The following is a 27,646-nucleotide window of genomic DNA, read 5'->3' on the forward strand; positions in this document are numbered from 1 at the left end:
GTATCGTAATCTTCACAAATACTTTCAATCTGTTGGTATTACTCATCGTCTCTCGTCCTCATACACATCAACAACAAGGATATGTTGAACGTAAACACAGACATCTTATCGACACCACTTTGGCATTGCTCATTGACAGCCACCTTCCCCAAAAATACTGAGATGAAGCTTGTCTTACATCATGCTATCTCATTAATCACATGCCAACTCCCTTGTTACAAAATCAATCTCCCTTTGAAAAACTTTTCCATACAACAGCCGACTACACTTTCCTAAAAATCTTCGGGTGTGCGTGCTATCCAAATCTTTGTCCCTATAACTCTCACAAATTTTCTCCCCGCTCAAAGCAATGTGTCTTTCTCGGTTATAGCCAAAATCCCAAGGGTTATAAATGGTCTCCATCTAGAATCTGACCGGATGTACATCTCTAGAGATGTCATCTTTCATGAAGACCAGTTTCCTTTTTCCAAGGTCTCTCCTATTCCCGAGTCTCCAAGTGTTTCTCTTCCTATTGTGCTTCCTCCATCATTGTTTTCTCCTCCTTCTACAACTATATGTCGCCCCGGCTTCTCCTCCTATTTTATCTTCTTCTTCTTCTCATTCCCGGTCCCCCCCTGATTCTTCAAGTAATTCTCCAGCAGTTTCCAGTATGCTTTGTTCCACTTCCTATGCAGATTAGCCTCCTGCTCAAGTACACTCTATGAGAACTCGGTCCATGAACAACATTGTGCAACAACGGCAACTCACATATGGTCGTATTCAATATCCAGCTCCTCAAGCTTTAGTGGCAACATCATCTCTCGCCATTTGTGAACCAACATGCTACTCCAATGTTGTCCCCATTCCAGAATGGCGAGATGCTATGTAAACCGAGTTCAATGCACTTCTTCAAAATGTACTATGGGTTGCGCCCCTTTGTGCTTTTTGAATATACTTTACTTATCAAAAAAAAATGCAATTCTTCAAAATCAGACTTGGTCACTTGTTCCTCCCCATCCTTCTCAAAATATTGTGGGATGCAAGTGGGTGTTTAAGCTTAAAAGAAAGGCCGATGGTTCCATAGAAAGACATAAAGCTCAACTTGTAACAAAAGGGTTTCATCAACAGGCCGGGGTGAGTTATGGGGAGACTTACAGCCCAGTTGTGAAGCCAACAACAGTTCGGACAGTCTTATCTCTAGCCTACTCTATTAGCTGGCCCATGAAGCAAATTGATATCCAGAATGCATTTCTCCATGGGTTCCTTTCTGAAGATGTTTTTATGGTGCAACCACCAGGTTTTGTTCATCCTAGTTTTCCTAACCATGTGTGCAGACTCAAAAAGGCCATCTACGGCCTCAAACAGGCCCCAAGAGCTTGGTTTTCAAGACTCAGTGACAAGCTACTTCAACTCGGCTTTGTGGGATCAAAAGCGGATACTTCCCTTTTCCTCTATTGCACCGAGACAATCACCAGTATCTTCTTATTTATGTTGATGATATCATCATCACAGCCTCAGATCCGGCTGCTATTACCGAACTTTTACAACTTCTAAGTGCAGATTTTGCTGTCAAAGACCTCGATGATCTCCATTATTTTCTTGGTGTTGAAGCACTAAAGCTGGATTCGGGTCTACTGCTTTCTCAGAGACGTTATATTATGAACCATTTGAAGAAAACTAATATGCATGAAGCAAAACCGATCACCTCTCCAATGGCTTCCTCCTCAACTCTCTCGACATTCACAAGTGATCCAATGGAAGACCCATCTCTCTATCATAGTACGGTTGGCTCATTACAGTATCTCTCTATCACTCGGCCTAACCTAAGCTATGTAGTCAACCGTGTGTCTCAATTCATGCATCGTCCACTCGAGCCAAATTGGCAAGCTGTAAAAAGAATAATTCGGTACTTGAAGCATACACTTTCTCATGGCCTTCTTCTCCATCGCAACTCTCACAATACCTTACAAGCATACTCCGATGCTGACTAGGCCAGATGTTCAGATGATCGCCACTCTATAGGTGCCTATTGTATCTATCTTGGGTGTAATTTAATCTCCTGGAGCTCACGTAAACAACCGACGGTTTCAAGGTCTTCCACTGAGCCCGAATATAAAGCAGTTGCAAATACCACAGCAGAATTTCTTTGGATACGTGCACTTCTTCAAGAACTCGGGATTCGACAGTCTACTCCACCAATACTTTGGTGTGACAATATTGGAGCCACCTACATGTCAATCAATCCAGTCTTTCATGCATGTACGAAACATGTGGAGATCAACTTTCACTTTGTTCGTGACCGAGTTGTTGATAAATCCTCAGTGGTTCGGTTTGTTCCAAGTTCGAATCACATTGTTGATGTTCTTACTAAGCCACTTGTTTCCGCCAAGTTTCATAACTTTTGTTATAAGCTCAACGTGCAATCTCCCCTGTTGATCTTGAGGGAGGATATTAATGCAACTACAACACAAGACTGTATCTCCAAGCATGAGTCTTGTGCGGCACAACTCTATCCAAAGGTTGTTGATAAGAAATCTATCTCATCCGGTCTCATCCAGACTCCTAGTTCTAAGCTAGAGTCCTAGTTTCAGTATGTATAGGAGTCTTAGTCTATTATGAACTCTTGTAATTCTCCTATAAATATTCAATGAATGCTCAACTATTGAGCATGGTTTAACAGCCTAATATACTAGTTCTATCACCACATCACCGAACACCTCCTCATTCCATTTCTTCAAATCCACCTTAAAAGCTTTCAACTTGTTTGCCAAAACATAACTAGGCAGGCCATGAAACTCATAAGTAGCCTACCAACGTTTTACTTGTTCCACAAAGCCTTCAGAAGCCACATGTTTTCAAATTTAAAATATCTGCTCCTTTCTCTTTGCATTCCACAGTCCAATAGTATTAGGAAAATGATCTGATAAAATTCTAGGCAATCGTCTTTGTGTCGCCTCAGGGTAATGTTCTTCCCACTTTGAAGATAATAGGAATCTAACAATTTTAGACCATACCTGATCTTCCTGACCATTGGACCAAGTAAACTGACTTCCGTGGAGAGGTAGATCCACCAATCTCTGTACAAAAATGAACTCCAAAAACTCCTCCATAGCTTCAGAAAAATCCAGAATCACCCAATCTCTCACTAGGAAACCTAACCACATTGAAATCTCCCCCAAAGCACCATGGCATCTCCCACCAGCTCATCAAACCAGTCATCTCATCCCACAAAACACTCAACTACCTATCATCATTAGGCCCATACACCCCCCCCCCCCCCCCAAAAAAAAAAAGGCCCACTCAAAATTGTCATCAATGTTGCGCAAAGAACAAGCAACAGTATATCTTCCCACACGCTCATCAATCTTCTCCACAACCCGCCTATCCCACATAATCGAAATACTACCTATGGCCCCACTTGTACCCATATAACACCAATCAACATGTTGGCATCCCCATAAGCTCTGGACAACCGCCCTAGTAATGACTTCCATTTTCGTCTCCAACAAGCAAACAAAATCTGCCTTTCACTCTTTGAGGAGCCCTTTAATCCGCAATCTTTTATTCAGCACATTGAGCCCTCTTACATTCCAAATTACTATTTTAGGCTTCATTAACACAAGAAGAGCCCCTATCCTTTCCTCGCCTTCTAATTGAGTGATCCCCCTTCTTATCATAATTAATGGAACAATCCAAACGCTTTCTCTCCCGCTGGCCTTTCATCTCTGATCTGGAGGTAGCCGCAGACATGGTCTCTGCTATTAATTAATCTCTCATAGCTTCAATCTCTTCAAGAAGTGTCATCAAGTTATCCTCAAAACGATCACACGACAACCCTACAACTTTGTAAAAACCCTTCACTCGCTCAACCACCCATCTAGGAGACACACTAGAGTTGGGCTCCTTTCCCACACTCACTGCCAAGGGTACAATTGATAGTGGGCCACTATCCACCAGCTCTTCCCCTTCTCCATTAACCACGCTCTGATTCACAATGAATCATGTCTGTCAAACCCACCGTTATATCCACACTTGAAACTGCTGGCACCAATGTCAATACTCCTCCAACAGTACTATCGGCAAACTCTGAACATACCCCAAGTTTACCCTTGTACCCTTGGCAGTGAGTGTGGGAAACTTCATATTCAACATCATATGCCTCCATAGAAGACAAGAATTTAGACCCCACCATCTCTCCAGAATGACCCACAGAAAAGATTGCTCCCATCTGGCCAGACATCTGCGTCCCTTCCACGTCACCCTTAGGAGAACCGTCACCCAGCTTCTCTTAAACACGCTCTGATTCACAATGAATCATGTCTGTCAAACCCACCGTTATATCCACATTTGAAACTGCTGGCACCAATGTCAATACTCCTCCAACAGTACTATCGGCAAACTCTGAACATACCCCAAGTTTACCCTTCGCCCCAACCCACATCCCTCTAACCTCCATACACACCAACATGCCCCCATCAACTGCTGAAACTTCCGTTTCTTTTTCCTTAGCAAGATACCCACTTGCAACCACCTCTTCGATGACCTCAGTCCACTTCTCGATGTTGTTTGTCTGCAGCCCAGCTGAACTCGAACCAGCCAACAGCACCACGCCAACAACAATCTCCGTCCCACTCCCATGAGCTAGTTCGGCCCTCTCAGACTGCACCACCTCAAAAGCCAACTGACAGTTGGAAGCGGACGACACTCTTGGCTCTTTCGGTTTAACTCTCCACTGAGTCATCACCTTTCAAGGAGACCAACGAGTATACACCTGGCACAGTAATGTGGGTTCTTCTACGCGAGCCTCGTGAGTCATTGGGGCATTTTGTCTCAGCCTAGCTTCACACTGGGCTTTGACAGTCCCACCCACCACCCCAACAAGCAGCACACCTGACTTCACCGCATCTTTATTCTTGCGGCCCAACTCCAACAGGCCCAACCAACGCTCGGCATCCAGCTTGAAACACCTTAGGAAATTCTTCAACTCTTCTAGATTTTGCGCATGTTCCAGATTCTGCTGCATAACGTCTCCCATATTGATAGCATCTCCCAATTTGAACGAAGATACACCCGCTCCTGTAGTGTGATCATCGGCCTGCAATTGTGGGATTTCCATCTTTGCTTCCGGACAAGTCCCCGTATTGCCCAGACTACCCCTGCACTCAATTGGGATCACTTTGCCGATCGGTTTTCCTTCTAGTGACGCCGCGTACGACTGCCCATCCTGATGTAGACCGGTCACCACTAGTGCAACAGCTATATTCTTCCTTTCAGATTTTCTTCCTAGACATTTCTCGTAATAGGCTCTCAACCTCTGCAACTAAACCCAACAGTCCATCCAGCCCTTCCTATCACTACCTTTAGGAATAACAACAAAGTTGCGCCTTCCTCCCCCTCCATACTCCGACAGCTCAAGACAACGGCCATGCTTGTTTCTTCGACGTAGCACCACGTATGCTATGCTTCCATGACCAAAAGTTCTCCAATTCTCGCCGGAATCATCTCCCTTGGTGAACCCCTCCATTGCTTGCATCAACCATAATAGACTTGGCCACCCAATGATGACCGCCCGGAAGATACTTCTACTCCTCCCAGCCAACCGCACTCCACCACTAACCTCAAACCAAAATTCAAAGGACTTGGACTCCACATGACAAAATCCTAAATACAAGTAAAACTCTTCCACTTAATCTTATCCTTATCAACCGGTTGTGTTATCAACACTCACTAGGAGTTTGATCACCTAGGAGTCTTCTCACCACACTCACTAGGAGTCTTAATAGTTTGAGAACCACTAGGAGTGTGTTGTGCGTTAATACCCTCCCTCAAGTTCAACAGGAGTGATCGGACGTTGAGCTTGTAGGATAGATGATGAAACCGTTTTGAAACAAGTAGTTTCGTAAGCACATCCGCAAGCTGATCAGCACTTGGAACAAAGAGAATCTCCAAGTCTTTGGAAGCAACTAATTCTCGAACAAAGTGGAAATCAATGGCCACATGTTTGATACGAGAATGAAATATTGGATTGACAGACAAGAAAGTTGCACCAATGTTGTCACACCAAAGTTTTGGTGGAGTAGGAAGTGGAATGCCACATTCTTGGAGAAAAGAGCGTATCCAGATTAATTCAACAACCGTGTTAATGATAAGTTTTGAATTGTTCGATTCAAGACCCCTTAATTTACATTTGTTAGACCTAGTTCGTATTGTATATATAACGTTTTGTTGTAGTTTTGTTTTATGTTTTATTTTCAGGTCTTAGTTGAAATCTAATTCAAAACACTTGAATTAGACCTGAAAATACATCAAGGGTATTTTAGTCATTTCCAGAGTTCGAGATTGTTCTTGTTAGTTGAAGAATTGACCAAGGCAATTCGATCGATCGACTTTATAATCGATCGATCGACTTTATAATCAATCGATCGAAGTTCATCAGTCAAAGAAAAGTCGATCGATCGAACCAGGACAAGCCCGACTGCGATCAAGCGAAATGCGATCGATCGACTTTATAATCTATCGATCGATTTCTTTGTCTTCCAGAAAATCAGATATTTTCAGATCTTTTGAATTCTTTATGTAATTCAAATCATAAGTTGGATTTTGTGGACAGAAATGGACGCCGACCAGCTCTGAATACTTGGCTAAAATTAATTCTTGATGGTCTTTTGTAAATCTAATTCTCTATATATATGAGATTACGGATTTAGGTTTAGACATGCATCTCTTGGGGATTTTGGATTTGCTCAAGTGTATCACTTAAATCCTAGTGTTTTTCATTTCCTTTAATGCAACTCTCTGGACCTAAATCCAGAGAGCTTGTTCCCTTTGTATTTTCTTCTTTGTTCTTCAATTTTCTAGCTTAGTTTGCTTTTCTTTTTCTTCTTTTTCTTGTATCCGAATTTTAGAAGTTAAATATAGTTGTTGTTCTTCATTTCCTTTACTGTTTTCATTAATTTTCATGCTTAGATTAGATTCAATTATGTCTAGCTAATTTAGTTCTTAGGGTTTGATCAAAATCCTCTCCAAAAACCATGAGGTGTTCTTGATGTTTTTGAGATTTTCTTAATATGTTTGATGATTGTGTAAAGCTAGAGGATTGCAAAACCCATGCTAAAAGGTTTTGTTTTCAATATTTCAATCCATTTATTCATGAAAAAGAGTTATGCTTGTCTATGAGTTTTCTTGGATTCATGAGTAAAATCAACATTTTTGAAAGAGAATGATGTCTTGTGCAATGATGTTTTTTGACATAATGTGTGTTTTCTCATTAGAGTCACCTTATAGGGTATACTAGGGAATACCGGTCGTTTCACACCTTTGGTAGTTTAAACCGTTTTTCAATTATAGTGTAACTTTTACGTGATGCATTCGGTGTGAAACTAGATACCTTATCATTGTAGCCTAACTAGGCATATATTGTGTATGCTTATTAGGATGTGTTGTAGAGTAATAAGCTAGGGAGCATTAATTACTCCACACCTTTCGTAGTGTAAACGTTTTTCAATTGTAATTTAAATCTTTATGTGGAGTTGTTTAATGTAAAACTAGGTGCCTTATGATTACGTCTTAACGAAAGTGTTTTCGTGTCAAGGTCGTCGTAATGGTTGACGCCCATTACGCGCTCATATCATGCATGTTAGGAAGATCCATATAGACTTTAAGCATTTCATTGGTTGAGGATTGGACAAGATCAATACCCTAAGTTTCTTTTAAGTTTGTTTTCATTTTCCGCTTTCATTTATTCACCCTATTGTTGTAGCTTCAATTCTACAACCTTTACTCTTATTTTTACTCTCAAGTTAAAGTTAGATACGTTATTTTAAATATCCTATTACGCAAAACAACCAATAATCTCTATGGTTCTATCACCCTTACTATAGTACAATTGATTCGTACTATTGCGAGTGGTAAACTTATAAATGTAAAATCCACATAGTCGATTAGCGCACTACCAGTTAGCAACTGACTTATATTCAGCTTTTGTTAAAGACCTGAAGACAGTTGGTTGCTTGCGAGAACTCCAAGAAATCAAGTTTGAACCAAGGAAAACACAATATGCACCAGTAGAATGGCGGTCATCAAGGCATCCTGCCCAATCAGCATCCGAATAGGCTTGAAGAGAACATGATGAAGCCTTGTGCAGTGACAAGCCATGAGTGATCGTATGCTTAAGGTATCTAAGGATCTATTTGACAGCTTGCCAATGGAGCTTGGTCGGACAATGCATAAATTGACAAACCCGATTGACAGCAAACCCCAAATCTGGACGAGTAAGCGACAAGTACTGAAGAGAACCAACCGTGCTGTGATATAAAGTGGGGTCTTCCATAGGATCTCCTATGAATGCTGATAAGGCCGAAGAGGAAGACATTGGAGAGGTTACTGGTTTGGCTTCGGTCATATTTGTTTTAGTGAGCAAGTCCCGAATATACTGCTACTGTGAAAGTAAGAGACCATCCCTCATGGGTAGCACTTCAACTTCAAGAAAATAGTGCAAAGTACCCAAGTCTTCAAAGGCAAAGTCAATGCTTAGTAGCTGTAAAAGGTCATCAATGGCAGTAGGAACTAATGAAACAATGATAATATCATCAACACAAATAAGCAAATACATAGTGACTGCTGCTGCGCAGTAAATAAACAAAGAGGAATCTGCCTTGGAGCCAAGAAAACCAAGTTGAAGGAGTTTCCCACTGAGATGAGCAAACCAGGCTCGTGGTGCCTCTTTCAGGCCGTAAAGGGCCTTTTGTAACTTGCATTCATGATGGGGATAAGATGGATGAGTGAAACCTGGGGGTTGCTCCATATAGACATCTTCAGACAAGAGGCCATGCATAAACGCATTTTCTATGTCTATTTGTTTCATTGTCCATCCTGCAGAGTAAGCAAGCGACAAAACAGTACAAATGGTAGTTGGTTTTACCACAAGGCTAAAAGTCTCACCATGATCAATACCGACACGTTGGTGCTTTCGTTAGCAACTAGCCTTGTGATGTTCTATAGAGTCATCAGCCTTTTTCTTTACTTTAAAAACCCATTTGCAGCCAACAACATTCTTGGCTACCGACGAAGGAACAAGAGTTCAAGTTTTATTCTTAAGCAAAGCATTAAACTCAACCTGCATGGCATTGCGCCATTCACTAATCTTGACAGCATTGGAGAAGCAAGTAGGTTCGATAAGAGCAGCTTCAGAAAGTCAGGCCCGAGGTAGAGGATATCTAACAGTCCCGTCAATGAGCTGCCTGATTGTGCAAACATTATTCTGAAATCGAGTCCACATAGGATGGATAAGAGTAGGTGTCTATGCTTGAGACACATCCAATTCTACAAGAGAGGAAGAAGAACTAAGAGAAGGAGGAGTAAGGCTGGAATTAGTAGGTAATATGGATGGAGTAGAGTGAGGTAAGGTAATTGGAGGAGAAGATTCCAGATTACATGGAATAGATAAGGGAAGAGAAACGGAGATAGTGCTGGAAGAGGGAAGATCTGGTGAGGAGGGAGCTTGCTAAGAAGTATTGTGAGAAAAAGGAAATACTTCTTCATGAAAGATGACATCCCTAGAGATAAAAATGTGACCAATTTCAGGATGGTAGCACTTATAGCCTTTATGGTGTGTGTTATAGCCTAAGAAGACATAAGGTTTGGGACCAAAGGGAGAATTTGTGAGAATTGTAAGGTCTGAGATTCGAAAAACAAGCACAGCCAAATACCTTGAGAAATTTATAAGCCAGAACTTGAGAAAAAAGCTTTTCAAAGGGAGAAATATTTTTGAGTAATGGAGTTGGCAATCTATTTATAAAATAACAAGAAGTTAAACAAGTATCATCCCAGAATTTCTTGGGAATAGAACTATCGACTAGGAGAGCTAAAGTTGTATCAATGATATGTCGATGTTTCCTCTCAACACAGCCTTCTTGTTGATGAGTGTGAGGACAGGAAACACGATGAAGAATGCCAACAGATAGAAAATATTTGTTGAGGTTCAATATTCGCCACCCCAATCAATTTGGACAAACTTAATTTTGGCATTAAGGAGACGTTCAAACATTAATTGAAACTTGAGAAAAACAGGCATAACATCAAATTTAGATTGAATAGGATAAACCCAAGTAAATCTACTAAAAGCATCCACAAAAGAGACATAATAATGATTTCCATTTATTGAAAGAGTTGGGAAAGGACCCTTATCTGAATAAAGCAAGTCTAAAGGATTACAAATAGTAGTAGTAGTAGAAATTGAAAAGCGCAATTGATGACCCTTGACCTAAGGACGGGCATTGCAAGGTGATGATGCCTTATTGGAAGAAACTGGAAGCTAAAAAGGTTGACAATCCGAAGGGCTGGATGTCCCTAGCGTTTGTGCAAACGATGTGATGTAGGCCTCTCACCAACGAGTGCTTGAGATGGAGATGAAGGCACTTGCGGAGAAAAGAGGTGATAGAGGCCATTTTTAAGTTGGATGTAATGAATTAGGATCCTGGTCCTGCAATCCTTGATGACAAAATGAGAAGAGTGAAACTCAAAATAAACAACATTATCAAGAGCAAATTGACAAACGGAAAGAAGGTTTTTGCATATGTTAGGAACATGAAGTAATTGCTTGAGGTTCTAGTTACGACGATAGAGAGAGACAGAGTAGAAGAATCAGAGTGGGAAATTGACAAACTTGTACCGTTTCCTATGCGAATCTAGTCTTGCCAGTGTATTCTTCAGAAAAGATGTTCAGATTCTGCAAATTATTGGTAAGGTGATGAGTTGCAACAGTATCCGGGTACCAATTTTCTTCCGGAGGAAGTGTAGGTGAGGAATAATAAACTTGAGCAAGCTGATACGGTGAAGAAGGTGGTGCAGCTAGAGCAGGATCTGGACGTTGATAACATCTGGGAGCAATGTGTCCAATTTTGCCATAGAGTTGGCAAATGGGCCTTGAAGTTGCAGCTGAATCAGGTTGGAAGTAATTGCCTCGGCCATTGCCAGTGGAGAAGGATCCTCTGCCTCGATATTTGTTGCGGCCACGACAACGATAACCTCGGCCCCGTGACATTGGAGTTCGGGTAGAAAGATGAGTCATTGGCAGGGAAGGCTCAGTGGGAGAAAGATTATGTTCGATCTGCATCTCATGGGCAAGAAGATGACCATAGATTTCATCTGCAAAGAGAGGATCCAGCCGAGTAGTGACTGAGGTAACAAACGGATCATAATCGGATCCGAGGCCAGCAAGAAGATAGGAGATGCTTTCAAAGTCATTGAGATGCTGGCCGGCAGCAGCAAGGTTGTCACACATGGCCTTGAAAGATTGAAAGTATTTAGTGATGGACGAGCTACCCTTCTTGGCAGTAGCGAGTTGATAATGAATCTGCATAACACGAGATCGTGCTTGAGAGGCAAACATGAACACTAAAGTAGTCCAAAGTTGATGAGAAGTTGCATATCCTACGACATGAACAACAAGTGATTCGGTGAGCGTGGGTGAGCGTGGAGATCAGCACGCTGAGCAACATCTAGTCACGTCGACACCAGGCAAGGTATTCTGGATTTGCTACGGTTGCAGGAGCATCTAGAGTAGTGCTCGGATTTGGAATGATCTGGACAGGCTAAGAAGTTCCATCCAGGAAGCCATATGTGTTTTGGGCTTTAACATAAGCCATGATCCGAGTTCTCCAACTAGTAAAATGCCAATTGGAGAGTTTGATTTTCAAGGTATGATCCATGTTTGGGACAGTGAAAACAATATTGGAAGATGGCGGATTAATGGTGAGTTGTATCCCAAATCGAGCAAGAGATGAGGCAGCAGAAGAAGCCGTGGATTCAGTCATGATTTTTTTTTTTTGGGGGGGGGGGGGGGGAACGTTAGTCTATGAGAGGCTTTGATACCATGTAAAAGTTCTGATTATTTGGCTTTTCAAGCTTGCTCATCTAGTGAGCGTCTATTCAATATATATAGAGCTTACACAGAATACAAGATAAGTCCTATCTTCTAGCTTTCTAATCTAACACTAACTCTTAGAGAACCTGATTACAAGTATCCTATTCTAATACAGAAACTGTAATCAGCAAACTAAATACAAGTAAAACTCTTCCACTTAATCTTATCCTTATTAACCGTTGTGTTATCAACACTCACCGGGAGTTTGATCAACCGGGAGTCTTCTCACCATATTCGCTAGGAGTCTTAATAGTTTGAGAACCACTAAGAGTGTGTTGTGCTTTAATATATATTAAAAATAAAAGAAATAAAAAATAAAAACTCAACAAATAAAGATGGAACACATATCTTCTTGCACGAAAAAGAAAATACATTTACAATCAGCTTTCAAAAAGGACATTCACTAAATAAAAAAGTAAAACCAAAATTGTGATGCATGAATACCTTGGAAAAACTAACAACAAATCATGACTATGCCCCTCTCTCTCAGAGCCCATGTATCATTGGTGCCCCCGTAAAGCGCAATGTTTCATACCTATATTGCACTTAGCATCTATAGCCACAAAAATAAAAACAAACAAAAAAATACTTTACCCTCGTTTTTAGTTATTTGGCATAATCCTAGAAAGCATAATGTGAATGTTTTTCCCTAATAATTTTTACAGCTATGAGAAGAAAAATAGGCAATCCCTTCCCATCTCCTAACCTATGGCATCTGAATCTATGTGGTGATTGGACTCAGCCACCTTTGATGGCCAACCCATCTCCACAAGGATAAAGGCTATCCTTAGCACCCATTCCCTCCTAGCCAGCCCCAATAAAGAGGCCCATGACTTCCAAATCCACGCTGCAATAAGAGCACTAGTATCAGATACCCTATAGGGGATTCCATTTCCTAAATATAGGAAAAATTTGTAAAAAGAAACAAAAAAATCACCCACATCAATTTCCTATATTTCCCCTAAACCCTTGGGTACCTACAGTACTACCTAATGTATTGGGTAGCACTGTAGGTACCCAATGAGTTATATAATGACAAAAAGTAGGAAAGTATGAATAAGAATAAAGTAATTAATTGATATAGGAAAATATAAGGGAATCTATTGTGAAATGTTTTTGTATAGGGAAGCAAAAAGCAATTTTGTTCCCTAAATTTAGGGAAAATGGTTAAGTATTTGCTGCTAGTGCTCTAACAATGGACATTATCTTGTATTCTAGAAACAACTTAGCCCACGATGACTCCAAACCCGACATTCCAGCCATCCTGAGACAAATTTGTTCTGCCAACCGAGCCCACAGGAATGCCTGGGTGAACTCAAGCCTCAACCACGATGCATGGAAACCTCCAACCCCAGGCCGCCTCAAAGTCAACTTCAATGTGGCTATTAGGAAGTCTTTTGTTGTGGCAGCAGCAGTCCTCAACAATGACCAAGGCCAGATTCTTTCTACAATAGCTGAATGCCTCCCTCTACAGGATGTCAACCCGAGGAAACCGCTTGCCGCTTTGCTTGCATTGAAATTTGCAGCCTCCTGGGGAATCAAACCCTTGCTTCTGGAAGGGGACTCCAAACCTCCCTGGTGGTTACCTTGGCTATTAACAACCCAGCCTCATCTCCGACTGACAAATAGCCCCTACTATCTCTGACATCCATTGGCAACTCCACACCTTCCCCAGCTAGATTGCTTCAAAAGTTAGCAAATTAGCAAACTCAAGAGCACACCTGGTTGCTAAATGGGCCGCTCCCTACAGTGTGTATGGAAGCTTTCCCGCCAACTCGCAACCTGTATCATTCATCCATATTAACAGCGGCAAAGATCTCCCTCTTTAATCTCTCCCCCTTGTATTGATTAGAAAAATAAAATAATTGAAAACACAAAGAAATCGATAAAATTATTTACTTCCATTGAACTGCAACTTCCTCTTCAGAAAATAAATTGGCTGGAAAAAATGAAATTGACGTGAATCTCAAGTCAACGGAAAGGGAAAATTTTCTTCTAATAATTTTCGTCAACATATAAGAAAACCTTAACCATGCACAATCAGGTCATTAACTCAATCAACCTCCGAACCGTTCTTGAAAAATTACGGGTATTTGAAAGGAGGGATAGGAGAGGAAAGGTGAGGAGCAGACCCTCCGATCTAGATTGGAGGGAAATTGTAAGAATACTGTTACTCTAGGAAGCAAGGATACCTTGAACCAATAGTTGTGTCCATGTCCAATATGTGTCCAGTAAGGAAACTTATTTTGATAAGTGTGTCCAATAAGAAAACTCCAAGATATTATAGGATACTTATATAATTTCTCTCTCTCTCTCCATGATAACTCCATGTGTGTGTGTTTCTATTTCTGTGTCTACATGTATATATGAAAATGTTTTATTATTTAGACATGATTTACCTTTTAGCAATTGTTATTGTCTTTTAAACTAAACATTAACATAACATGTACTTAGCAATATTTATTTATATGTAAATTAATTAAAGTATCAATGCCATGTAATATCATAGCTTTTCAAGAATTGAAGTATCGCATATATGCATTGTTCTTATGTCGTCTCCCATATCCGTGTTGTGGCTTCTTAGTCATAGGCTCTCAAAGCCACTTTTTTAGTTCCCTCAAATTGGATAATTTAAAGGAAGAGGATACCATGTTTAGTGAATTCTCCTTTACTTCCTTTTTCACCTTTGCTAATTCATTAACATTTCAACAATGTCTAAACAAACCTTCATCACTAATTTCTCCCCCATTACCAATTACATAATACTTTATCATTTCCTATCCAGTCACCCTACATACAAACAAGAGGAGGGATACCTACTAACTAGTTATGTGTTTGGGTGCCCTCCTCTGTAGTCTTTCTCAAAGGTGGGTGAATCTTCGAGGGGATGCGGTTTTGAAGAGGTTGGTGGTTCTCCCATGGCAGCGATTGATCTTAGCTTCTATTTCCAAACTCTGGGGGTCTCCCGCAAGGGGGAATGTACAGGGCTTTTTAGACTAAATGGCTCAAGTTGACGAGGAACAACGTCAAGAGGCTCGAGTCTCCACTTCTAAGTTGAAAGGGAGTCGTGAGGTGTAGAACTTAGAGTGCACAATTAATTATGATGCCAGGGGTTTTGGTACTAGCCAGGGAAAGGCAAGAGGGCCCCTGATGTGATATAATAGTCTTTGGGTTTTGTAGGCTGGTTATGTTGTGGTGTTTGGGTTTTCTCTTGTATTTGAGTTTTGCGAGTGTTTTTCCTCTCTTCCCTCTTTTTTCTTGTTTTGGTGTCATTTTGTATACTTCTTGTATATTTAGGGGCGCATTTACGCTTTTTATAAACTTCTTTGCTTACTTATCAAAAAAAAAAAGTGATAATTATTCCCTCTCTCCTCATCTTTTCGTATCTTCATCCCCCCTTATCCTCTACCCCCTAAACAATGTTTGAAATTGCTGAAGAATAGGAATAAATCACAACCCTGAGTCATGAAATATTATACAATACATAGGCCTATCATCCTCTAATAAAAATATAAATTTTACACAACGTATATAAATTTTTCATGCCATAGAAGTTTATTCCCCTCATGGATATTTCATTCTAGAGACAAAATCTTTTTAAATGGAAAATATGTCAATTTCCTAAACATGTACCAAATTCCCAACAGTTACAATCCCTGCAATGAATTCACAAAGTTGAGAGACTCTAAGTGAAGCAATCTTAAGCAAACATATATCTTGGCAAGGCCCAAATGAAACATACAGATTTCTCATCTTCATCCAGAAAGTTCAAAATGCTCTGCTGCTTGACTTCAGCTCTATTCTTTCGAGATGATATAAATGATTGTGGAGCCCACCCTACACATTTGTTTCACTCAGTTTTATTGTTAACCTACACTCAGAACTTCATTAAAAAAAAACACTGATTCAAATTTAAATAAATAAGTAAATGTATACCCTCTTTTGATCCCGCAGTATTGTAATAACCAGAAGAAAAACCTCCTGTAAATGCTCCATGAAATCTTCTTCGCCCTTCTTCATCTGTAACCTAGAGATAACAAAAAAAAAAAAAAAATCAAGAGAAAAGAGAATCAGCATTAGTCAGGACCTGCCATCTCTTTATCATATTCAGAACCATTTTAAAAGATCTTTTTAACTCTTTTTTTATAACCAGGGTATCCGGTGCTTTGTCCCGACTAGATCCCCAAAACACCGTGCAAAGCATCCCCTCCACACAGGTCAAGTAAGGCTCGGGCTTTCGTCCACGGGTGTGGCCCCAAAGAATTGTTTGCACTAAAGTGATTATAAAAATGTTACCTTTCAAAAAAAAAAGGATTATAAATATGTTTAAAGGCAAGGGGACCCTTGCTGTGATGTAATGTAGTTTAGGGTGTTTTGGCAAGGGTTGGGGGTTTCAGTTGTGGGGCTTTTGGTGTCTTGGCTATTTGGGTTTAGGTTTCCGTTGTCTTTGGGTGTCTTGGATGTTTGGGTTTTTCGGGTGTTTTCTTTGATTTTTCGGCTTTTTCTGGTTTGGTTTCCTTTGTATACTTCATACTTAGGGATACCTTACGCTTATTTAATAATATTTCTTTGCTTATCTATCAAAACAAAATATGTTTAAAGCATAATAATCTTCAACTCATTTAAATGGCAACCATCTAAAAAGTGATTATAAATAGATAGAAGAAGAAGAAGAAAAAAAGCCCCTTTTCAAGTTACTCTTTTTTCATCATGGCTCCCATTTTACTAGTAGCCCTTTAGAGAGAATGAGATTTTAACTCCAATACTATGTCCAAAACACAAACAAGCACTACTAGTTTAATAAGAATGTAAAACCCTAGATCCATCCTAGGTTAATTTTGTGTTGTTTGTTGTCTTCTTTTTTTATTATTATTTTGTCGTGTGGTAGCACACTCTCAACAGGAAGTCATCCTTAGGGATTATGGCTGTGATGTTCACTGCTAAGACACAGATTCTTCTAGACATGGAAAGATCAGGAATTGAGATCATTGGTGACACGCAGGCATGTTTAAGTAGTTTGGTTATCAAAGCGACCTTGTTAGACCTAATCAAAGCTGCTCAAGCTAAGGAACGAGCTAAGTAGATATGATTGTACCTTTACTTTTCTTCAAAATGCCAATTCAATGTTTTTAAGGTATATGATATAATGTTAGCCTTTCTTTTGGTAGCCCCTTTTACGCATTCACTACTATATGTTTGATTATGGGTTTAAATGTAAATGACTTTATGTACATTCTTCCGCTATGTTATGAATATGTTATGATACTTGATGAAAAGTAAATGAAAAGAAAGAAAAAAGAAAACAATTGTATGAATGCATGAAAGGTTTTCAATTGTTTTGGCCATATGAAATGATGTGCAATGGTACCAAAGCTAATGAGCAGAAGCAACCATCTCATATGGTCCGTCCGGTATGGCTCACTCAAATGCACCATCGTTTATTGAGTGATGTCTACATCCTAGACATGACTCCACGTATGGCCAAGGGAGCAGAGCCGGGATCCCTGTAATCGCAACCCTTACACACAGGGCATAATTGTGTGTCGGCCATTCAATAAATTAAAAGAAAGAATGTTTATAATACGTCTAAATGTCTTACATGTACCTTTCGATGTTTTCAAAATGAAAAATGTTTCCAATTTCATTTATTTTTGTATGATGTATCTAGTATCTACTTAGTATTCGACTCACCTTTTGTTTTTACGTTTTAAGACAACCGAAATGATGTCATAAATGATTCTACACGCTAGGGAAACTAGAGTCAAAAGCCTTCACATAGAAGAGATTTAATTATGCATGTAGCACATTAGTTCTTTTATGTTTCAGTATGCTTTCTTATGTTAAAACTAAGGTTCAACGGTTAAGTTTTAATGGGATGAGATATAGTAGCAATGATATGATAGTTTGTTTTATTTAATGAGATGTTTAGTTTGCTTTAATTTCCAGTTTATAGAATTCTTGTATCCTTGTGTATCTGGTTCGAACGATGCTTAATATTGTCTTCCTACGAGAAGGGGGTGTTACAAAGAAATCCAATGATGAATAAAAATCATAATCTTTGCATCATCATAGCACGCCCTAGGCCTTCTTAAGAAACCCACTATTTCAAAAAATGAGCAAAACTTCATCATCTAAAATCTCGACTACAACTGGAGGGTTAACCAGCAATAAATTTCAATATAATTTTTTTTTGATAAGTAAGAATTGTTATTAAAAAAGCGTAAGGTGCCCCTAAGTACACTGGTAGTATACACAGGAACAACCCAGCTAGCCCACTAAAGAGAACTCAAGAAAACCCACAAGAAACCCAAAGTACAGTAAAACCCCAATCAAACACCCAACATACAGTAGAACCCCCCCCCCCCCCCCCCCAACAAAAAAAAAATAGAAACCCCCAATCAACCTCCCAAACCTGCCCCGAAACACCCCAACCCAACAAACCCCCCAAAACCCACCAAAAGCCCCGAACAACCTTCCCAAAAAAACACACCAACAAACCCGTAAAACCCAAGAGAGGCACCCAAAACCCGAGCCAACAACAAACCCACAATACAAAAGAAATGACAGAAATACAAGGAAATTTTTTTTAAGAAAAAAAAAAAAAAAAAAGAACAGATGCCAGTGAGTGGCTCTAAACCGGGCAGGAAACCCATCGGAACGGCGCGGAATCCGCCGGAGAAGCCACTGGGGGGGCGCGTGCATGGAGAAGAAGCCCCCAACCCCGTAGATCTAACTCCCAACTTTCAAAAAAACTCCATGGGCCACACGCGTGGCAGAGACCCGTAGCAGCGCCGAAGGCGTGTTGAAGTCGAACACGACAGAGAGATCATCGGCCGGGCGCTAGAGCGCCGAAAAATACCCATCCACCGAAGAAGAAGAAGAAGAGACACCCCATGAAGAAGAGAAACCCAAAAACAAAAAGACCCAAAGAAGAAGAAAGACCTAGAAAGGAACTGGAAGAAGAGGGAGAGGATGGAGGTCCTCACAGAACGAAATAGAAAGAAGATCTAGCGGTTTTTGCTTAAAGGGAGACTTCGGTTGTAAAGGAAGGTGCGTAAATTCCAGGTTCGCCTACCACCATTAAGGGAGAGGATCTCAAGGTGAATGGGTTGACCCAATCTCAAAAGTGGCCAGTAGGTTTTGACCCATCTAGGGGGGTGATTGTGTGAGAACAAAGTGACAAAAATTGGGATGGGGAGCTTGGCAACTCTCCCTTCCCTTTGGAAGTTTTACCTGCCAATTTGGCTTTGGACTAGGAGTTGGATAGTGATGAGGATTTGGATCCGTCATTGGCGGTTTTGAAAGCCATTGAAGAGGACTTCCATCAAGGAGTTAAGTCAGCGCGTTCAAAGTCCAAAGGTAGGAGGGAAGTTCAGAATCTGGTAAGCTCTATCAACTACGGTGATTCTAGCGCAACCTCCCGGCACAGGAAAGGCAAGTCACACATGGTGTAGGGTTGGGGTTTCCCGTTGGTTTTGGGTTTGAGGGCTTGGGTTTTTTAGGGTTGTTGGGTTTTCTTTCTTGTTATAGGCTACTTGGTGTTACAAGCGCATCCTCACGTGTTGTAGTAGGGCTCTCATGTTGTAGTAGCGTGTGCTTCTTGAGGGTTCGGGTTTAAGGGCTTTTGGTTTTGAAGGTTTGTTGGGTTTTTTCTCTTCTTTTTTTTTTTTTTTTTTTGGGCGGTTTCTTTTCTCCTTCTAGCTATGTGCTTTCTCTAGTATACTTTGTAAACGATATCACTGCCACCTCATCACCTACACTTGCAGAGACATCCTCACGTCCAGATACATTTGAAGACTCCTCTCTAGTGAAGAACACCTCTCACAGTCCACTTCCTTCAAACTACTCAAATAATAGAATCCTAACAAATAGATAGTATCTAGAGGTAGGATTCTGTATTTTCAAAAATAAATAGATACAATTCTGTTTTATATATTTGTAATTCAAATTCTAGATAGTTTTACTCATGTAACCTCTTCCTCTATTTATACGTTACTACACATCAATGAAATGTATTGAACTTCAAAATCTATTATGGTATCAGAGCTCTAAATTGCTCAAGTAGATTTTTCGATCTCTTCTACAATTTTCTTTTCCGCTTCTATCTTTTTCTCTATCAATGGCTTCCAACTCTGATGTCCCATTCATTCCACCTAAGTACATCCTGAACCGTGCCCCCCCAAGTACATCCTGAATGACCAAGGGAAAGCTACTGCTACCCTGCGTCCAGCTTTCCAACTTTGGAATAAGAAATACCAATTTGTTCTTTCTTGGCTTAATGCCACTCTCACGAAGAAAGTGATGTCAACCACCTTTGGTGTCACCAGCGCCCAACAAGTCTAGGACTCACTCTCCAACTGGTTTGCCTCTCATTCAAAGACCAGAATTTCTCATCTTCAGTGCCAGCTACAGAGTCTTCATCAAGGCTCTAAAGGGTGCACTAATTATATTGAAACTACTAAGCATTTTTCTGCCCAACTAGTAGCTGTTGGTCAACCGGTTACTGATGATGCTGTGGACTTCACCCTTCATTTAACCTTATTGTCACATCCTTGTCTGTGGCTTCCCGCTACAAATCACTTACCTTCACTGAGTTTCAGGATGAATTACTCTCTTACAAGCTTCTATTGGATAGCCAAACAGCTTCCAATACTGCAGACAGTCATCAGTTTGCCATGTTCTCCTCTAGGCCCAATGCCAATAATCAAAACCATAAGTCTAAACCCTCTGGAAAGCGTTGGAATGGCCCTAAACCAAACTCTTATTCACCAAAATATCAGCCTACCTCTTCTTCTATCACTGCTAGACCCCCATGCCAAATCTGTTGAAAATTAAGTCATAAAGCGTTGGATTGCTTTTATAGGATGGATCATGCCTTCCAAGGTCGTCACCCTCTTGCTCAACTGTCTGCAACAGTAACTCACTCCAACCAAGATGCTGATAATGGTCCCTGGTATGCTGACAGTGTTGCGAATCAACACATCACTACCAATCTTGAGAATCTCTCCTTACAGTAGCCATACTTGGGGTCTGAAGATGTAGCCGTGGAGAATGGCACAAGTTTGAGCATTCAAAACACTGGTTCTATGAGCTTTCATACTCCTAAATCTTCTTTTCATCTTTCTAAAGTTTTACATTGTCCTCAAGCTTATGCTAATCTCCTTTCAATCAATCAATTTTGTCAAGATAATGACCGTTTTTTTTCTCCTCAATGGTTCTCATTACTTTGTTAAGGACAACCGCACGGGAATCACTCTATTGGAAGGCCGGAGTGAAGGTGGTCTCTACCTTCTTCATTTGCAATCCTTCTCGGTCAATAAGCAACATGCATTGACTGCTTTCTTAGGTGTCAAGACTTCTGCAGCTGTGTGGCATTCTCGCCTTGGTCATGCCTCTCAACAAGTTGTTTCTCAAGTTTTAAAGCAATTTTTCCTTCCAGTCAGTGGGGTCAAGCAATTGAATGGTGTTTGCGAACCTTGTCAACTTGGCAAAAGCAAGCAGCTTCCATTTCAATCTTCTCCTCGTATCTCTTTGTGTCCTTTAGATCTCATCCATTTAGATGTTTGGTCATGCTCTACAAAGTCCTTGGGTGGCTGTTCGTCCTATTTTTTATTTTCATGATGATTTTTCCAGATTTACCTGGTTGTATCCCATTCATAATAAATCCAATGTTTTCACAGTCTTTGTTCAATTCAAATCTCTGGTGGAAAATCAATTCTCTAGTTCCATCAAACAATTTCAATATGATGGTGGTGGTGAATATATGTCCAATCAATTCACCATGTCTCTTATCCTCACACACCACAACAAAATGGTGTGGCCGAGCGCAAACATTATCACATCATGGAAATGGGATTTTCCCTGCTTGCTCAATCTCATTTCTCATCTCTTATTTTGGGTTGATGCTTTTGTCACATCTATGTTCATCATCAATCGTCTTCCTTCTTCAGTTCTTGAAGATGTTTCACCATATTTTAAACTCTTTAACAAAGGTCTTGACTATTCTCTGTTTCGTTCCTTTGGATGTTCATGTTTTCCATTATTACGTCCCTACTCCACTTATAAGATAATGTCTAGGAGTAAATACTGTATTTTTCTAGGATATAGTGGGTTCTTTGCAATATTGTACCTTCACACGTCCGGATATTGCCTTTTCTATCAACCAGTTATGTCAACACATGCATAATCCTTCTACACTTCATTAAAAAGCGGCAAAACGAGTCCTTCATTACCTTAAGGGCACTATTGACTCTTCAGGCATTCTGTGACTCTGACTGAGCAGGAAATCCGGATGATCGTCGGTCTACAATTGGGATTGGTATCGATTTGGAATCCTATCTAATTTCTTGAACTGCAAAGAAACAATCAGTGGTTGCACATTCTAGTACAGAGGGCAGAGGCAGAATATCGTGCCATTGCCCTTGCCACCACTGACCTCTTTTGGTTGCGAATTTTTTTTTTTTTTATAGGTAATTAAAATTTTATTAAGAAATAAAGCATAAGGCGCCCCTAAGTACACAGGAGGCATACAAAGGAGAACCAAAGCTAACCCGAAAACCCATCAAACAACTAAAGTAACAGGAAAAAAATAAACCTAAGGCCCCGAGAAACAAACTACAAAAACCCCCAAGGCATACAACCCTACATCACATGGGTCTTACCTTTCCTACACCTAGAAGAAGTTTTAAAGTCACCATAATTAACGGAGCTTTGCAGATTCATAAGCTCCTTCTTGCCCTTAGTCTTCTAACGCTTAATAATTTCTTCCGTAATAGCCCTGAACCTCTCGTTATGCTACTCAGACACCTTCCACGCATACTCCCGGAACCTCGCCCAAAACCCAGCAACCTTCTTCCTAGCATCTACCTCCCACTCCGACGTCAACTTCTCATCCATCTCAGCCGAAGAGAGTGAATCTGTATGGATAATCGGAGAAACCATGGAAGACGTCTCCAGTGCTGAAAGAAGAGAAGAAGTCTCAAAAAGTCCGACTACAGAACCCAAAAACCCAGGGATTACCGAAGGAAGACTTGGCCCGACTACAAAACCCGAGTCCCCATCTACGTCCAATGGATCCACACCCGCTAAAGCCACCCCATATTCTGACCCCAAAGAAATCTCCGATGAAGAGTCTTGCTGAATCTCTGTCGGACCCGAACCCAAATCACCGTCTAGATCAAGGTGTCAACAGCTAGGCCCAACTCCGGAAGAAGACAAACCCAACATCACCCCATAGTCTGCCGGCGATGTTATCTCCGGCAGAGGAGGAGACGACGAGGTCTCCGATTGAAGAAGACACCTAGGAGAGCTCGACGATGCCAACCCACACTCTCAGAGGTTTCCAACGGAGCGTCCACCAAGACACCAATAGAAAGGCTATCCAAGGGAGACCCAGAAGAAATCTCCAACAACATCTCCAACAGGATGCTCAACGGACAGGAAAGAACAGGTTTCGGGAAGAGTCGGGCTAAGCGGAAACCCGAACGATGACCCAGACCAGTCCCAACAAAATGGGCCAAAAGTTTTCTTACAGCCCGGCCCAGAGCCAAGTTAGACCCAATAACCAACTTGCTCCACGTGCAACGTTTTGAAATTTTAAAATTCAAATTTGGATGTGCTAGAATCTTCTTACTCGACGGACAGAAAGGCCGGTCAATACCCATTAGTTCAGGCAAAGGTGCTTCCAAAGAGAAACAATCCACCGTCATTCTAAGCTCTTCCTCTGCTTGCCTTACTGACGGGAGAAGGTCCAGATCACACGGCTCCGCTAAAGCATGAAACAGCCTGGATTGGCTACCCCCCGCAATAGGGCCCATGCCTGACCTCAAGACCTCCAAAAAGGAGGGCCCCTTCTAGTAAGGATCCATACCCAGCTTTTGCTCTTCTTTCTTCCCCTCATTTTCGACCGACACAGTCGGAGACCCAAAACCGCAATCCATTTTTGCAGAAAGAAAAGTAGCTGTCTTTCTCATCTCATCTGAGAATTTGATCCAACCCCACCCACCACGGCCCTCAGGGATCAAAATGAACCCTTTCTAGCCACCCAGCCTGAAAACTGCTACCTCTAGGAAACGGCCAGCTTAGTTACTACCTCTCCGAGTGATCACGATTTTTGACCCTTCCCTGAAGGATTTGATGAACTCTTGATCTTCCGGGTAACCCAATAGGATCTCCATTGTCAATGCGAGCCACTCCGAGCACTGAGAACTGATGACGATCTCACTGCCACCTCACCACCTACATGTGCAGAGACATCCTCACGTCCAGATACATTTGAAGACTCCTCTCTAGTCAAGAACACCTCTCACAGTCCACTTCCTTCAAACTACTCAAATAACAGAATCCTAACAAATAGATAGTATCTAGAGATAGGATTCTGTATTTTCAAATATAGATAGATACAATTCTGTTTTATATATTTGTAATTCAAATTCTAGATAGGTTTACTCATGTAATATCTTCCTCTATTTATACGTTACTATACATCAATGAAATGCATTGAACTTCAAAATCTATTATATTTCCGGTGTATTTAGGGGCGTCTTACGCTTTTAATAAGACCAGTTTATTACTTATCAAAAAAAAAGCTAGATAGGATGATTAATGCACAACACTCCCATTTTTTAGTTTTTTTTTTTCTTCTTCTTTTGATAAGCAATAGAAAGTTTTAAAAAAAATGTAAGGCATCCCTACATATACAGGCGGTATACAACAGGAACTCAGGCAAATGTTGCTGAGAAAATGAAGTAGAAGCAAAATTTATGTTACTTGACATTTGATTTAAATTGCTGAAGAGTTGAATCTCAACGTCTCAAATGATACATTACCTTTTTGGCTTAGGACAGGGAAAAAAAATGGCTTAGTAGTTTTCACTTTTCCTTTTTCATTAAGCACAAAGTTTCATATTCCTTTTCCTGTTTCCACCAATTTAGGGTTTCCAATGCAAACTTTTTGTTTCCAGTTCCAAACAAATAATGAGGCCCACCAAAACTTATCCTAACGCAATCACATGGCTCAATGACACTGAACTTTCGCCTTTACATCGCAACCCAAACAAATATTATATATATATATATATATATATATATATATATATATATATAAAAAGCAATCAAAATCTTATTTCGGTTTCACTATCCTGAGCTTTCCCAGGAACCAAACAAGAGGAGGAAAATGTGAACCAGGAGTTAGCGACTTCAAGCGTACCTCTTGCTTCCAGACGGGGAGGCTTCGGAGGTTACCGGAGGCCTCAGCCACGGCCTTCTTCTTACGGCTAGTAAACTCTTCCTCACGCTCTATCGGCGTTCCGTAGAACACGTAATCCTCTTCGTCCGAATCCATTTTTCCCTCAAATTATCAGAAACGAAATCACAGCTCTGATTTCGAAAATAAATTAGAGTAAATGAGAAATTTCTGTGATTGATTACATCCTAAGAACTAGGGTTTGGAAAATATGGTTGCAGAACAAAGAAAGCCTTGTGATGGAAGAGTGTAGAGAAAGAAAGAGCGAGGATAACTGATGCGTAATTTTTTTTTAGTAATTTTACTTGTACATTTTATAGGTGTCTATAAAAACAAAAAATAGCTTTTAAAAGGAAAAATGCTTGGGTGGTAATGCCACGTATTTTTGGTGTTATTTGGCATATGCAGGTACATAACAGAGTAATTAATAATTAATTATGAAATTAGTAAGAAGTGATGACGTGATATAAAGTAAAAAAAAAATTATATAGAAAAGTGAAAAAAGTTTTTATTGTAGTGAATTTTTTTTATTTTAATAGTAATAAAAAATTATTAACATAATAAAAAAAAGTGAAAGAAAATGGAAATGTTTTGATGTTGATTGTTATTGAAAAATGTAAAAATTAAATTAAAAAAACGTGAACAATATCATCCACTACTGTGTTCCGTCCCTGGCTTTGCCAAACAACACCTTTAGCATCGACTAATCTTACTCTTACACACTTATACTTATATTGTTTTATTTTTATTTTTTTATAGCTAACGGGAATTTTAAAATTATCATTTGATCAAAATATAATAATAATACATCTCAAATTTAATGATGATTTTAAAAATCATATTAACTTTAAGAGAATAAAATATGGTTCCTAACCTTACTCTTTTGCACACCCTTATATGACTTTTAAAATTATTAATAAATTTGTGATAAATTTTTATTAAATCTTAATTTAATAATAATTTTAAAAGCCACTTATAAATGTGACATGTGGAAAAATGAATTTGAAAAAGCGAGAGTATGTATAACATTACTTTTTTAACACGTTATGGATTTCATAAATGAATTTGAAAAGCTTTTTAAGAAAGGGAAATGTTTATTGCGCATACTTTGAACACAGTCCAACGTAGCATTTTGTCTTAATTTTTTTAAAGAAAGAAAAGGTTGCCAAAAGGTGTTGGGGAGGGAAAATTAGGTCATTTCCCCTCCCCAGTGTCATCACTCCCTCCCCCTCCCCTCTCTCTCTCTCTTGGCATTCCTCTCTCCTGTCGTTTTCGAAAGGCACCAAGCATTTTCCCCATCAAGCCGTCTCTTATGTTGGTTCTTCTTCAACGGCGTCGGAGACAGTGGCCGACGACCAACTCAGCCCATCTCTCTCTCTCTCTCTCTCTCTCTCTCTCTCTCTCTCTCTCTCTCTCTCTCTCTCTCTCTCTCTCTCTCTCTCTCTCTCTCTCTCTCTCTTTTCGTTTGTTCTTCACCAGCAGTAAGGTAAGACTCTCACCAACTAATTTCTGGATGTTTGCAAGAATTCCTGATTTTATTTTATTTTTTTGTTGAAAATTTGCCTAGTTCTATTGCTTCTGGATGTTGGCCGGAGGATGTGAAAAATGAGAAAAAAAATCATTTTGTCACAATCATGTAGTGATTTTTCTATCTCCACCGGAAAGAAGGTCAAAACCATGAGACAATAGACTAGAAGGTTGATTACCCTCTAAATCATGCAGTGATTTTAGTCTGGAAATCATGTTGTTGATGACAATGACCGTCAAATTTTTTTTTTTTTTTTTTTATCTTTCTATAATTTTCTTCCTTCAATTAATTTTTTATCTATGCCTAATAAAGTTAGCTCCTAAATATCTCCCCAAACAAATATCTTCTTCAGTAAATATCTTCTCCACAAATATCTTCTTAAAGTTACTTATCCAATAAGCAAAGAACATTACTTATCCTATAAGTTACTTCATCATCTTATCTTATCCAACAAGATGCTTCACCAAGACTTGTTAAATGCAAGTCAATCATAACAACCCACCCCAAACAGGAAATCAAAACAAGTCTTAACGACTAAAAGACTAAAAGATAGCGTATGTACAAAAGGCATAACTTATTCTGCATGCGCCCTCAGCTCCAGCTAGCCAGCAGCAGCTTATTAAACTTGTCACGCGTTCATTGCCACGCCATGTGTCCATCCAGGTGGCGAGCTCACTGGAAGCTCGTTACATTGCCTCCCTCTTAAAGCACCTTGCCCACAAGGTGAGGGTAAGCATGCACAAGGGTATGGTACTCTTCCCACGTAGCATCCCCTGAAGACTTACCCGCCCAACAAAATAGCAATTCAGTGATTGAGAGGTTGCTCTTTGGACAAAAGCGGCGAAGAAGAATTTCCTCAAGCTCTGGTTGAATGATCAACATCAACAGGAGGTAGAGTTGCAGCTGCTGTTGAAGAAGACCCCAGTTTCAGTTTCAGTTGAGAAACATGGAACACAGAGTGAATTTTAGAAGTA

The 27,646-nt window shown here is 40.1% G+C and overlaps 1 protein-coding gene across 1 annotated transcript in view; it reads right to left on the minus strand.

The window, feature by feature from the left end:
• LOC133867201 (G patch domain-containing protein TGH) overlaps positions 1-25,426 on the minus strand; it is a 78,686-nt gene extending 53,260 nt beyond the window's left edge. The window contains exons 1-3 of the mRNA XM_062303912.1: positions 25,109-25,426; positions 15,839-15,929; positions 15,645-15,739 (exon numbers count right to left, since the gene is read on the minus strand). Coding sequence (XP_062159896.1) covers positions 15,645-15,739; positions 15,839-15,929; positions 25,109-25,243 — 321 coding nt within the window. The 5' untranslated portion in view covers positions 25,244-25,426. The remainder of the gene's footprint in view (positions 1-15,644; positions 15,740-15,838; positions 15,930-25,108) is intronic.
• Positions 25,427-27,646: the final 2,220 nt, after the last annotated feature.

This window comes from Alnus glutinosa, chromosome 4, assembly GCF_958979055.1.
Source record: "Alnus glutinosa chromosome 4, dhAlnGlut1.1, whole genome shotgun sequence".
Taxonomy (NCBI): Eukaryota; Viridiplantae; Streptophyta; class Magnoliopsida; order Fagales; family Betulaceae; genus Alnus; species Alnus glutinosa.